We start from the raw sequence: 14562 nt of genomic DNA on the forward strand, positions 1-14562 counted from the left end.
CTTTTCACGCCCCTCCCTCTCCAGGCTTTTTCTCCCCCTCTTTATTTCTCCTGCAGTGATGCTCTTCAAGTTAACATGCCAGGAGAGTGGGCTCTCTGCTCAGAGGCAATTTAGTAATGAGCAGGGGAAGGCAGAAGGGGAGCAGGAAGGCTGCAGCTCTCCAGTGGGAGAATTCTGAGCAAAATAAAATGATGGTGATGATAAAAAGGATCTGAAAACCACCTGTGTTTAACCACCACCGATGGCACAGGTTTGATGTGCCCCTCACAGAGGGGGCTGTACATCCAACCACAGCCCTGAGCCAGGCTGGGTGTTTCTGGAGATGGTTGTCTACATCTTCTTCTTCCTTTTTGTCTTTCCACCCTGGAACCTTCCCCAGGCGACCCCTCCCCTTGGCTGTCCTGCATTTGCAGCTCACACCTGCAGATTCTCCTCTTCTCACATCATCACCTCTCAGAAATGTCTCCCTACCTCTCTTTACCTTGTCGTGGACACTTCCCACACCTTCTCCCACTCAATCTGTCCCCACCTAGGTTCGCCCATGGTGCTGTCACACAGTTCCACACTGCCTTGGTTTGGAAAGACAGGTGCCTGCTGAGGAAGGCAGGAACCTCCCTTGAAATGGAAACTGTAAACACCCTCCCTCTGAATTATTATAATTTTGAAATTAAGGGGCTCTCAGGCAAAGATATGGGAGCAGGAATAACAGTTCTTTATTAGGGAAGAAAATAAAAATAAAATAAACAATGCAGTAAATCAAAACAACACTGACAGAGTCAGAACACAACCTGACATCCTGTTGGTGCTGGCAGCAGTCCAATTGGAAATGTGGCTGCAGTCCTCCTGGAGTAGCAGATGTGGTTCTGTTGGAGCAGTGATCCTGGACAAGGCTGGAGTTTTCCTCTGAAGATCCAGTGGAAGAGGCAGCTGTTCCTCTGGGAATCCAGTGGAAAGGCTGTTCTGGTGTCCCAGAATCTCAGATTGGATCCAGGTAGGAATGCTTGGCTCCTGCCCTGGGTGGAGCATCTCCCCATGGGATGATGGAATTTGATCAGCCATGCAGGGACACTCAGTGGCCATGGACAGCAGAGATCTCCTGGAGGGAGGATTAAGATAAAGATAACTGCCCCATGAACAGCAGATAACTGCCCCACCTCTGACAGATGGCAAATAGAACACACATTGCTTGGCAATCTAGGACACATACCTGCCCTCATGCTGAGAGATGATGGATGAGCACCATGTCCAACCTGGAGAGCAACTCAGAAGGCAACACTTCTCCCCATGGCACAACCCCATCTGCCCTTCTCCCCTTCTGAGTTCTGGCACCAAAACCCCAAAACTGTGGCTTTTGATGGTTAAATCCACTCAGCAAACACAACAGGCTGGAGATTCCTGCCCAGCCCCAGCACTCAGGCACAGCCTGTGCTGAAAGTGCCACCCTGCCTCTGCTCTGAAGTTGTCTCCTTCTCTCCAAGTTGTGCCAAGGTGTTTCCAGGACACTGCTGATTTCCATGGGCCCAAAGAGTGCCATGGACTGGGAGAACCTTCAACAGTGTGGCTTGGAGGTCAGAATTTGGATGCTTGCCCCAGTCCTGCTTAGTTTTGTGCTATCATAAAATGAGCACCCCTGACACAAGGTGATCCACAGTAAAAATGTAAATCCTTTTCTTGGGCTGCACTGAGCTATCCTAGGTGATGTGGGAGTGAAATAAATCTCATAATCAAGATGATAATATTTTAGGACTGTTTGTGCCAGTAACATAAAACAGACCAGGGGATGAACTCAAGAATTAGCTCTAGCATCTTCTTGATTTATTCCAAGCCAAAATGTTGCAAATAATGCCTAGGAAAAAATCTGGGAAGCAGCACTGGCTGGTGGCTTTCCCAGATGAGCAATTTGGATATTATCATCATGTTTTTGGTCAGGAGGAAAGTTTAGGCATGTGCCCTCAGAGATACCACATGGAAGCAATACCACATAGAGGTGACCAAGATGCCACTGCCTTCACATCCAGCATCACCATGGGCTGGGCTGGGAGGCTGAAATGCCAAACTGACCCAAACCTGCTAAATTATCTACAGAGATCTCCACTGGTAGCATCTCAAGCAGAACAACTCAGCAAATTTGAGGAAATCCAACAGAAAACTAAGGAAAGAGGTGTATCCCATGAGGTCTGGAAAACACTGTGTTTGAGAGATGTTTTGCAGGCTTTTTGGGGTACTTTTGGGTACTTTTCTTGCACCCAGCATGGAGAAGTAAAGAGTTTCTGAGTTTTTCTTACATTGGCCAATACTTGCTGACTTTGAGGGGGAAGGTATGAAGAGACAGAGACTTTCAGCATAAATATTTCCAAAACCTTTGAGCTCTGGGATTGTGTATAAAGATAAAAACCACTTTAGTCACCTATGGACACAGTGAAACAGAAGCAAAGAGAGAAAATCTCCCAACATGCCCACAAATGATGGAAATAAAAAAGTCTGAGAGCCACGATTCTGTCACCTTCATCTTCCAGGAGGAGAATTCTGCTAGCAGTCCCCTGTGCAAGCCAGGCCTCAGTTTCTACATCTGTAAAATAAGGATAAATAGCATGATCTCATTTTGTAGGAGGACTTCAATATTTTTAGGTTTTATTAGAAAAAGCTCGGAGTGCTTCTAATCACTTAACAGCTCAAAATGGAGCTAAGCATTAATCACTGCTGTCTGTATTAGAGTGGAATCAACTCTGCTTCAAAGTGGGAAGCAGACTGAATTTCTGGAGCAGAAGAAAGGGTAAAGGCTGGTTGTGAATCCCTGGAATCAGCCTCATAATGAACCACCGTGTATTTACTGTTACCCTTTGGGATTTCTATCAAGGTGAAAACCTGAGTGGCATCACCTTAACACAAAATTCTGGGGAGTTTCACACCCAAGTTTAAGCTGTGAGTTGGCCAGGTCTAGAGAATTCTTCTAGGATGAAGTGCTGAGTCTGAGGCGGGTTGTTGGTGACACTTTATGGCATTCAGCCTGCGAGAAAGGAAGGCACTGAGGCCAAATCACTGCCCAAGCATCATTTCCTCCAACCTCGTGCTTGAAGTCCCTCACCTTACCTTCTGCTCCCATACCTCTTTGTCACTTTAGGACACAAAACAGAAAGATGAGGACACTGTATTTTCCAAGGCAAAAAAGGGGGAAGTTTAATTTTGACTCCAGCATTTACATATTTCCAAAGGTGACAGTGGATTGGAGGGTGAAAGTGCCACCTCTCCAATGAAACTGGACAAGCCAACAGTCCATCAAATTTCTCTTCTTCCATAAAAGAATGCAAAACAATAAGTTATTTACATGAAGTGTGTGAGAAAGTTTGTTATAAGAATGTAAACATCAGAAGGCTTAGAAAAATTTTAAAAAATCAAGGTGACACCTCTTCCTCTCCCATACCTCATCCCTTCTGCTCCCATACCTCTTCCTCTCCCATGCCTCATCCTTTCTGCTCTCATTGTCCAAAAACACCTTTGATGAAGAATGAACTAACGAATTAACTTTATTTCAAGGAGGATGTCCACGTTTTTCACCCCATTACTCACCCTCCTGGACAGTTTCCATCCTGCCTCTGACACGAGCAGCCCAGAACACTCTCCCCTCTTTCTCCCACTGCCCTCCCACACTCCCCTGAGCTGCCAGCATCCCTCAGGCCCTGTGTTTTTGCTGTCCCTGCAGTTCACCTGTACAAGTGCGGGGCCATGCGGGACAGCTGCGGACTCTGCCTGAAAGCCGACCCCGACTTCGAGTGTGGCTGGTGCCAGGGACAGAACCAGTGCACGCTGAAGCAGCACTGCCCAGCCCAGGACAGCCAGTGGCTGGAGCTCTCCAGCACCAAGGGCAAGTGCACCAACCCCAAGATCACAGATGTAAGTCATGGATCTGCGAGAAGCTGGGGGATTCCCTTTCCTTGGTTTGTTTTCCTGATTTGGGCTTGGGTTGGTGATGGGAAGGTCAGGGCTGAGTTCTGCTGGGTCAGGAAAAGCCTCAGGCACTCTGGGCGTGTGAGGCCACAGTGGCTTCAAAGGCAGGAACAAAATTTTCATGTATCTACAACCCAGTGATGACTTTGGGTGTTGGAACCCTTGCTGCTGAGAATTTGAGACTTTCTGTGCTCCAGGCTCTGACCCTCAAGAAAACACTTCATTGACCTGAGGCCCTGGAGAAGCTTCCAAAATGGAATGACAGAACTGGGATTGTGGGTGTGGGGTTTGGATAGAAGGGTGTGATATCACAGGGGGAAAACTTAGAGTTTAAGGGTTTAGAATACAGTGATATCTATAAAGCAAGATGGGGGTTTTGGGGCAGTGGCTGGTCCTTCTTCTTCTCCTTCTTCTCCATGGCTTTGGGTGGTTTTGTGTGATTGGATTAAAAAAAGTCCCCATTGCAGGCATGGGTGGTTGGTTATTGGGTTAAAAGTAAAAAATAATTTAGGTGTCATTTCTTAATTGGACAGCTTATCCTTAAAAGGCCTTGTAGAGAGAGAGAGATGGGGCTCCATTTTTAGTTTTTTAGAGTTCCCTATTGATCATGTTGACTGGGCCAAAGGAAAAGCTGGAGGAAAAGTTCAAAAAGGAAGTAAGAGAATAGAAAAACCATAAAGACAAGGAGCAGAATAAGGGAGACAAGGCAGAGCAGGAAAGTCAGGCCTGAAATCTAAAGAGATTTTTGTGTGCTGACTTAGGATGCCTTTGCCATAATGCCAGGCATGTTTTCAAGTTTCCCAGGACAGACCTGAGCCTTGAAAATGAGGGCTCCATCCCTTTCAGCTGCCTCCTGCCTTGAGCACCCCTCAGTCACCAGGCCTTACTCAACACGAGCACCCTTTCAATGTGGCCAGGGCCTGATTTACAAATGGGAAAGTCAGGAGGGAAATGAAAGAGGGAAAACATGGGGAAATGCAAAAGAGGAAAATCCAGCCTCCACGGTGGTGGTTTAATAGAAATAGTTAGGTGGGTTATTTTCCTAGAAAGCAAGAAAAGCTTTTAACAGTTGTATTTGATTCAGATTCAAAAAGTGTGGGTGTTAAGGAAGAGCCCTAAACCAATATCTATGCTTGAACATTTGGGGAGAGCAAAGGCTGGGTTGAATTTGTTTTTCCTGGATGTTACTGAAAATAACCCCTTTCCCTGTGTTTTGATCCATCTCCCTGTCATTCACCAGCTTTCAAAGCTCTCTGTCTGTTGAACTGTTGGAGTTCAGTTTAGTCTGATGTTTATGGCTCATTCTGGTGTTTCCAAGGTGAAGGTCTCTACTTTACTTGGATTTATCCAAGATCCCACCTGAACCACCTGAAGCTGTGAAACCAAACCCAGACATCCAGAAAGGACAGCTAAATTCTACTGAAAATTCAGCTTTGAGGTCTTGAAAATCACTTGGAGCTGAGGGAAATGTTTTAAAAATATTTTCAGATTCTCAGACCATGTGAAACAATTATAGAATTTGGTATGGGGCAGCTGATGGATGATCAACTAAAGCAAAAATCCAAAACACAAGGACTTGGGTGTGCAGAAGTTCTCAAGGTTCACCCACATTTCCCTGCCACACTTTAACACTAATCCTTCATCTCCAGCCTCATTTTGAAGAGCAACGCCCTCATTCTCCACCCTGCAGCTCCAGAGTGCTTCAAATTCTGCTGGCATTTCCTCCAACAACTCTCTGAGCTCAAACAGATCATTGCAACACTCACTCATGAAATATTCCAGCTGCCTGCTGCAATCCTAAGTAGCTCTTGGAAGGCCTTTTTCTGAGCCATTAGCATGGAAGTAATCTCAAGTGACTGGATATATATTGCAGCTAATGGTAGGTCTGGAGCTGTGGGCTGGGAGCATCCAGAGCCTGGAGAGGAGCCAGGGCTGGATCTCTGCAGGGAAGAACACGTGTACTCACACTTGTAGGGGCACTCACACCCCCTGCAGCACTGATCTCCCCATTTCTGTACCAGCTCTGGCATTTACAGAGCCACTCAGGGAAATTAAGGGACTTTGAGACTCGCTGAGCCACAAAAACCTCCTTTAGGAGTGACAAGCAGCAGCTGATATGAGCAGAGGCTGGAAACTGGGATGCAGCTCTGGGTCTTCCAGAGGAAGCTGAGGCTTCCTGGCAGCTTTTGTTTCCCTGCCTGGATTTTCCTCTCCAAAACTGACAGGTCTCGTGCCACGTTTTTCACCTGTGATAGAACAGGCTCCTCCTCTCCTGCTGTGAAAACAACCTGGCAACGCCTTCCTCTTGGTTGAATCCATGGCAGAGCTCTGAAATAGGCTTAAAAAATCTTCCCTGTGACCCTGGGAGCATCCCAGGCCCTCCTGATTTAAGGAAATAAGTGGGGTTTTTTTAGTAAATAAGTGGGTTTTAAAGCTGGCCTTCAAAAATTAAATATTGCCCAGGGAAGGATTCCATGGTGCTGTGTTGGCTTTGCTCAAGGAAGTTTCCTCTTGATGCTTATTGAGTCACAGCAAGGAAATCTTGTGCTTTAGACAGCTTTCTCTTTCCCTTTTTCTTTCCCTTTCTATTTCCCTTTTTCTTTCCCTTTCCCTTTCCTTTTTCCCATTTCTTCTTTACCATTCTTTTTTCTTTCCTGGCAAACCACCACAAATACCTCCTGGTTCCCTTTAGAGTCAGAGATAAGTCACACTCACTGAGGAGTTGGTTCGCAACACCTACAATTAATATCCTAAAGTTAATATCCTAAAATTAAGTATCCCCTAGAGGTGCCTGGCTCTCCCTCCTTTTATTAAAAGTTGGGTCTTCTAAAAATCACCCTTTGGGTGGGAGTTACACCAACCCTGGTGCCAGGCTGGGCGCTGGGAAGGGGATGGGAGCAGCAGGGCATGGCTGCCAGCCCCAGATTCCCACCTGGCAGAGCCAGGAGCAGGTGGATACAGACCTGAGACAGGGAATTCCCCTTTGCTCACTGCAGGGAGAGCTGTGCCAGCCCTGGCAGATGGCAGCCATGGCATCCTGAGCAGGCATCAGGGAACACCCTGCGAGGGAAGTGTCTGAACCCCTCTCAATCAGGCAGTGGCATGGCAAAGTGGGCATGGTGAGGAATTGGAAGGGCAGAATGGAGATAATTAAGGGCCAGCCCTGTGATTCTGGTGTTGTTCCAATGCTCAGGAGACAGTTCCAGTGCTGATTCCCACCTGGCTCTGGACAAGGGGGATGGAGCAAGACCCTGTGAGGGTCTGGTGCAGGGCCAGGCTGGGATGCAGACACCATTCCAGCAGCCCCTAGCTTGGTTGGGATGGTTGCGCCTCTCGTGCTGAGACTCAGAGGCTCCACAAATAATCTGTCCATGCTCCCTGCCTGCCCTTCCAATGGCCCCAGCTCTCCCAGGAGGGAAACTGGAGCTCTTTCAGGAAGAGGTGCTGGTGCAGAGCAGCTGCTGCTGCTGTCTCAGTCACCATCCGCCTCCTCCACTCCTAACCCAACACCCTGCTGTGGCTTGGCTGTTTTTTTTTCCAGGTGGACATTTTCAGCTGAATTTCTGATGCATGACCATTACCTCCATGTGCTTTGGGCTGGGAATTTAGGATTTCAAGAGACTGGCTCAACCCTTTATGTCCTTGTCTTGTCCTTTCTCCCATTTCTCTCCACCGTGTCCCTCTGCTGCCTTTCCATCTCTCACATCTACAAAGTGCACAGCTCAGCTGCAGCTCCACAAATCCCTACAAAAAAATCTTCTACTCACCTCTGGATGTTTTGCAAGTAGTTAAAAGAGAGTAAATGAGGTCTGGTGCAGAATTTTGCATACTCTGAGTATCTGAAGTAGGTTTGTTCAGCATTTATAAGTGTCCCTAGTGATCCCCAAAAGATTGTTCTTTCACTTGAGAGGATTCTGGTTTGATCATTCTCCTTTCTCTTGGCTTGTTTCCCCAGATCAACCCCGTGACAGGCCCTCGAGAGGGAGGGACCAGGGTGACCATCCGTGGGGAGAACCTCGGGCTGGAATTCCAGGATATCTCGACCCACGTCAAAGTGGCCGGCGTGGAGTGCAAGCCCCTGGTGGAAGGGTACATCCCAGCAGAGCAGTAAGTGGGGTGTGTGGCAGAGCAAAGGCCACAGCACACCTAATGACATTCCTACCTGTAGGGCCTTCCAAGGAATCCATTCCAGCCTGGGAATTGAGGGATGGAAGAGGCCGTTCCTCACGAACAGTTCAGGAAAATCCATTTATTTAATAATCCAGTTATTACTGTGTTTGGATTGCATATTTAGGTGATCCTTATGGCAAATACCCTGAAGTTATCCTGGTTTTCACCAAACAGTCACCCCAAGGTGTTCAATTCCAGTCTGGAAGGCAGCAATCCTGAAAAGCCTCTTGCTAAATGCAGGAGTGATCATTAAACCTTAGAGCTGCCTCCACCATGCCACGCTGGAGCTGAGAGGGATGGAGCCAGACCTCAGCCCAACATTTCTCTGTGTATTAAAGTGGATTTACACCACCTCAGCACTTGTCCCAGCCAGAAGCCACCACTTTCTCAAGAATAACTTCATCCACAGTTTGGATTCTGGATGGGACAGAAAAAGGTGGATTAATCTACAGTCCATCCCCCAGCACTGTGGGCTCTTAGCTACAACTCCATCTTACCAGCACCACCAAACCACCCCTCAAACTCTGCTCCTGGTTGGTATTTTCCTCTCAGGATCGTGTGTGAGATGGGGGAGGCCAAGCCCAGCCAGCACGCCGGATTCGTGGAGATCTGCGTGGCCGAGTGCAAGCCAGAGTTCATGGCCAGGTCTTCTCAGCTCTACTACTTCATGGTAAGTTCCTGAAGAGGTTCTCCTTGGCCCTGAACTCCTTGGCCTTGCTCCTCTTTGCTCCCTCTGTCCATTGTCCTTCACCACGTTGAGCCTCCGAGCTCTTCGCTGCCGTTGCGGTGCACCAAAGTGTTCGTTCCATTTCCTTTCTACATCTTGTTCCCAGCAAAAATAGCTGGTCTAATTAAAGTTTTAACAACCTAATAATAGTCCAGATTATTAGTCCAGTTACGGTTCCATGCAGCCACGGTCCAAATTAATACAGAAAATTCTCATTAATAGTTAAAAGTGCTGTGCAGGAAAGAAAGAAAAAAGAGCTAAAAAAGGAGAAAATTTCCCTAGTATGTTATTTTTTGGGGGGTGTGATGCTTCTGCTACCAACAGCCCTCTGCTTGGAGCCTCCAGGGTTGTCCAGAAGAAACTTGGGGGTTGCCAGTACTCCTTACAGCCCCGGGATCTTCAGCAGCATGAGTGTGATGGTCTTGATTGGGTTTCTTTTTCCTCCCTCTTGGATTCCCCCAGATGTTTATTCATCCCATCCACACCAGGAGTACTGGGGTCAGGACAGATCCAGCTCAGGCTGCTGGTGAGCTGTAGGATGTGACTGGGGCTGAGTGTTGGTTTTGGATGCTCCATGATGAAACAAGAGACACCTGCAAGCTTCAGCTTCAGTTCAAGTGCAAACACATGTTGTACACTCAACCTGTGCTTTTTTCCTCCCTTCTGATGATGTTCCTTGTCCAAGAGACCTGATTATTCCTCTAAGGCCCCTTGCTGGGGACATGCAAGCATTGTCTGGCCTTGATCTGTTCAGATCTGTGCAGGTTTGACATGAGAGGGTCCCTTTGTTCCCATCAAAAGCTCTCGACTCTTGCAAGAGAATGGGTCTCTTCTGAAATTATTCACATGCCTGAGCATTTCTTTATGGTAAAAGGAACTTGTAATGAATGCAAATGCCTTGGATTCCCCCCTCGAGCTACAGAAATTTCTCTGTTCTCTGCACTTCCCGATGCCACTCAGGTGTTGCGGTGGCGGGGGCACAGAAACACCTTGAGAGAAAGCCCCTACCAGGCAGCCAGAAGGGCTCTTTCCAGGACATTACACTTCAACATGTCACCTTTGCTACTCCTGGAATTCCTGTCTGGTTTTGATCATCCGTGTCCATCTGTGACAGCTTTTCCCTCCGCTTGCCGCCGTCCCGGCTGCCAGGGCACGAGCGCGAAGCCACCGGGGTTTTCTCTGCTGAATACCTCGATACCTTTGTGCTAGACAAAAAAAAAAACCCAAAATACAGACACTCTCCAGCCTGCCCATCATATTCCCTCTCCCGTGTCCGGTGCTTTCACAGCGGGAGCTATGTTTTTTTGGCTTCCTCGGATTTTTCTGCCAGCAGGGCAGAGATTCTGTTGCAGGAATCTCGACGTGCCCTGGCATCCTGCAGAGGTGCGTGGCAGCTTGAAGGGAAAGAAGATGTTTGAAAACCGAGGAAGGGCATCACCTGGGAGATAAATGTCACTTCTTGACTCATAGCAAATCTTCTGGAAAATTGGTTTTCGAGAGGTTTGAAGGAAAACTTGGTCAAAGTTGGCCAATTGGTTCAGCCTTTGCCTGTCTTGCAAGAATTCAAAGAGATGATGGTTTGGACTCAGCAGAGTATTTAATTTCAGTGCTTTAAGAAAGAGGTGGCTTAGTTTAGAGATGCCAGAATGGTTCTTCTGCACCTTTCTAACCAGAACTTTTAAATTCAAATAGCTGCTCGTTTGTTTTAAACTCATCTGTGATCAAAACCTGCAAATTGCATTAGAAAGTACAATAAGCCAAGAGGGAAACAAAGCTGAAATGAAATTTATGATGATCTAAATGAAATATATTTTTTTTTAGTTATTCATTTTCTTTCTGTGATTATTGCCCCAGTCTTTCAATGAAAAAATATTACATTCACTTCTCAATTTGGATGCTGAAGAAAGTTTACCTTTATTCTGGCTTTAGATGAAAATATTGTGTCTCAGTGCAGCTGTGGGCTGCTCCACACTTCTTCTGAGTCTGCTCCTAAAATCCTTGTTTTAGGGAGCATTTCCCATCCATCCCTTTGATCTTTTCCCATCTTGCTGCTACTGTGAAGCCTCTAGAAAGGAAACACAGGTGCACAAGCTGTGTTTGAGTCACAGCTTGCTCTTCCTGTGTTCCCAAGAGGAATAGAATGGGAACCAAGGTCCTGACAAGCTCCATGGGGGGCAGTTTAGACCCAGCTGTGATGGTGCTTCTCTGTGAAAAACCTGTGTGCAGGAGATGCTGGAGGAAAGAAAGGGTTGGGAAGCTGAGGAAAGTAGGTAAAATCCTAGAAAACGCAGAAAATTTCCTGTCCTCTTTGCCTTGTTGTCACTCTCCAGCCTATCACAGTTCCACAAGACTCTCTTTGTGTTTTTCACCACCTTCTACCAGTGAGGAAATGGTGAATAATCTGGAGCTCTGCTGTGAATGTGCTGTGCAATATTCAGGAAGGCCACTGTGAATAATTAAATGTTGATCACAGCTTTGAAAGCTGAGCCACAAACCCATTTGTAAGACTGGCTCCAGGCACTGCAGGGCTTTGCCAAGGAGCATTCCTGGTGTGGCTGTGGCCTGTGAGGATCCTCAAAATGCCATGGCTGCTTTATCTACCCCAAGGACAGGGCAGGGAACACACCCAGGGGTGGGACAAAGCTTTTTTGGGTCTTTAACTCAGATGTTCCTCTATGATTTTTGAATCAGACACTGCTGCAGGGCTTTGGGCAACAGGTTGGTCTTTCACAACCCATTTTCTGCCAGTGGGGAGGTCACTTCCCAGCATCGGCCATCAAGGTGGCAGGAATTTGTACTGGTGGGGGTGTCCATCAGTGAGGGAGTTGCCATCAGAGCTTGAGGTGGTATCCAAAATATAAAGGAGCAGTACTGAAGTGCATCCTTTGCATTTCCATACTCTTCCTGCAGTTTTTATCCCGTTAAGAGAGAATGGTAGAGAATATTCCCAGAAAATCACACTCCAAGCTTGGAGAATGGCTGGAATGCTGCCCAGTGGAAAAGGACCTGTGGCTGAACATGAGGCCAGGTGTGTCCAGGTGGCCAAGAAACCAATGGCACCTGGATTGTGTCAGGAATCGACCAAGGCAGTGCCCACCCCACTGTGCTGGGCACTGCTGAGACCCCACCTCAAATCCTGGATCCAGTTTTGAGCTCCTCAGGGAAGGGAACTGACCTGGGAAGGGTCTGGAGCCCCAGGAGAGGCTGAGGGAGCTGGGAAGGGGCTCAGCCTGGAGCAGAGGAGGCTCAGGGGGTCCTTGTGGCTCTGCACGAGTCCCTGCCAGGAGGGGACAGCCGGGGGGGTCAGGCTGTGCTGCAGGGAACAGGGACAGGAGGAGAGGGAACGGCCTCAGGCTGGGCCAGGGGAGGGGCTGGGTGGATATTGGGACAATTTCTGGATGAAAAGGTTGCCAAGCACTGGCACAGGCTGCCCATGGAAGTGGTGGAATCATTGTCCCAGGAAGTGTTCAAGGTGCTTAGAGAGGTGCTTTAGTTGTGGCCTTGCCAGTGCTGGGTTAATGCCTGGACTTGCAGATCATAGGGGTCTCTTCCAACCTCAAAAATTCCATGATTCTAAGTATAAAACCAGCTTCCACACCATCAGGTGAAAACCAGCCAGGTTTAAACACAGAAAGTGCCCAGCTCTGACAACAGATCCTTCTACGGAGCTGTAAGTCTGGTTTTCATGTTCTGCCCTTCCTCCAAGAGCTGCATTTAGAATAGGAGCAAAATGGAAAAATGGAAATCTTGCCGCTGTTTTTCAAAATGATTAAACCAGAGGGGCCTGGGAACAGAGGTGGCTCTGTGTGTGTGAGAGTGGGAGCTGTGGTGTGTGTCAGGTGGTTTTATAAACATGGATTAATGGTCTCCAAAGCTCAATAAGGTGACTGCATGATGTACCTGCTCGCTCAGAGGAGCTGAGAGCTTCAAGCACTTGTGTCATCATTCTTAAAGAGAGGGGGAAAGAAATAATCTTCATTTAAATGCATATAGTAGCTTTTCACTTGGGACTGAATGGAAAGTTTTTCTATTAAAATGCAAATGAAAGAATAAACTGTAACACCAAATTTCTCCCTGAATATTGATGTCTCCTCTCTGTATTGTGGTAACAGGGTGATCTGTGCCTTCAGAGCGAGAGTATTTTATCTTGATTTGGGGAAGAAGGGAGGGTAGCAAGGTAAGAAAAAGAGTTTTGAGATTTGGGGCCTCTAAAGGAATTGTGCCCCTTTTTGATATATTAACACAACGCTGTGTTAGGCTGGGAAAAGAGGCTCGGAAAATCAGCAGGAAAAGGGAAAAGGTGCTCAAGTGGGCAGTGCTGCTTCTGCGGCTGTGGCATTTCAGAGAAGCACCAGTGGAGGACAGCTCGAGGCTGTCTCAACATCCAGGTCAGAAAAGAGAAAGATTGGGGTCATGTGTGGGCATTTTGCACCAGGGCAGGTCCAGGTTGGACATCAGGAGGAATTTGTTCATGGAAAGGGTTGTTGAACATTGGAATTGCACGAGGAGGTGATGGAGTCCTATCCCTAGAGGTGTTCTGGTTGCCAAGGTGGGGATGGGTCACAGGCTGGACTCAATGACCTTGGAGATCTTTCCCAGCCTCAGTGATTCTGGGATCCTGTGTGGGAGAGGCAAGAGCAAACTCAGATGTTCTGCTGAGCCACAGCTGTCCTCCATCCAAGGGGGAATGGCTTCCCACTAACAGAGGCCAGGGTTAGATGGAATATTGGGAAGGAGTTCCCTGTGAGGGTGGGGAGGCCAAAGAAGCTGTGCCTCATCCCTGGAAGTGTCCAAGGCCAGGCTGGACAGGGCTTGGAGCACCCTGGGATAATGGAAGGTGTCCCTTCCCATGTCTGGGATTAGACTGGCTGATCTTTAAGGTCCCTTCCCACCCAAACCATCCTGTGATTCTGAGAATCAATAAAGTTGAGTGATCTTCTCAAAACCAAACGATTTGCATGTCTTGTGAGTTCCACAGTTTGGAGGTGGAACTCCCCATTAGGATCCCATTAAACTCCATTAAGATCCAATCAAACCAGTTCACTGACTGAGTTATCCTGCAGAGCTGGTGTTGTGTGACAGCAGAAATACCCTGGGCTGTGCCAAACAAGCAGTGGAGATGAGAGGTTGTGACCCAAGGTGCTCCAGGCATGGACTTGTCTTTGTAGGAATATTTCTGAGAGGATACAAGGGCAGATCTCATTTTGGAGGAGTGAGAACAGACTGGGGCTGGGTCTGAACTCATCCTGCCAAACCTGGCATTCAAGCAGAGGGTCTCTGACAGGTCTGGTGTCACTCCAGGCTCCTTTATCAGCCAGATGTGGCCAACTTCAGAAGCCCTGATTAATCCTTGGGGGTGCCTCCCTCTCTCCAGCACTAACTGGAGAGGGGAGGTCCCTCTGCTGTGTCTCCAACTCCTCCCTTTGCCTCCACAGACTCTGACCCTGTCTGACCTGAAGCCGAAGCGAGGACCAGTGTCGGGTGGCACCCAGGTGACAATCACAGGCAACAACCTCAACGCTGGCAGCAATGTCATTGTGACCTTTGGGCGACAACCCTGCCTCTTCTACAGGTACAGATGAGTCCTTCCTGCTGGTCATGCCCAAGTGTGAAAGATTAAATGCCAATTAAAGTCAGGAAACTTCTCCTGCAGCCCTGACACCTTGTCCCTCAAGTGCCTCCTTTGCTCGTGGACACATCTATGCTGCAATGGGACTTGT

The 14562-nt window shown here is 47.9% G+C and overlaps 1 protein-coding gene across 3 annotated transcripts in view; it reads left to right on the top strand.

Moving 5' to 3' along the window:
• PLXNA4 (plexin A4) overlaps positions 1 to 14562 on the top strand; it is a 459202-nt gene that overhangs the window by 375672 nt on the left and 68968 nt on the right. For all 3 annotated transcript variants that reach the window (XM_038153056.1, XM_038153057.1, XM_038153055.1), the window contains exons 12-15: positions 3701 to 3891; positions 7901 to 8052; positions 8668 to 8785; positions 14278 to 14414. In XM_038153056.1, coding sequence (XP_038008984.1) covers positions 3701 to 3891; positions 7901 to 8052; positions 8668 to 8785; positions 14278 to 14414 — 598 coding nt within the window. The remainder of the gene's footprint in view (positions 1 to 3700; positions 3892 to 7900; positions 8053 to 8667; positions 8786 to 14277; positions 14415 to 14562) is intronic.

This window comes from Motacilla alba, chromosome 1A, assembly GCF_015832195.1.
Source record: "Motacilla alba alba isolate MOTALB_02 chromosome 1A, Motacilla_alba_V1.0_pri, whole genome shotgun sequence".
Classification (NCBI taxonomy): domain Eukaryota; kingdom Metazoa; phylum Chordata; class Aves; order Passeriformes; family Motacillidae; genus Motacilla; species Motacilla alba.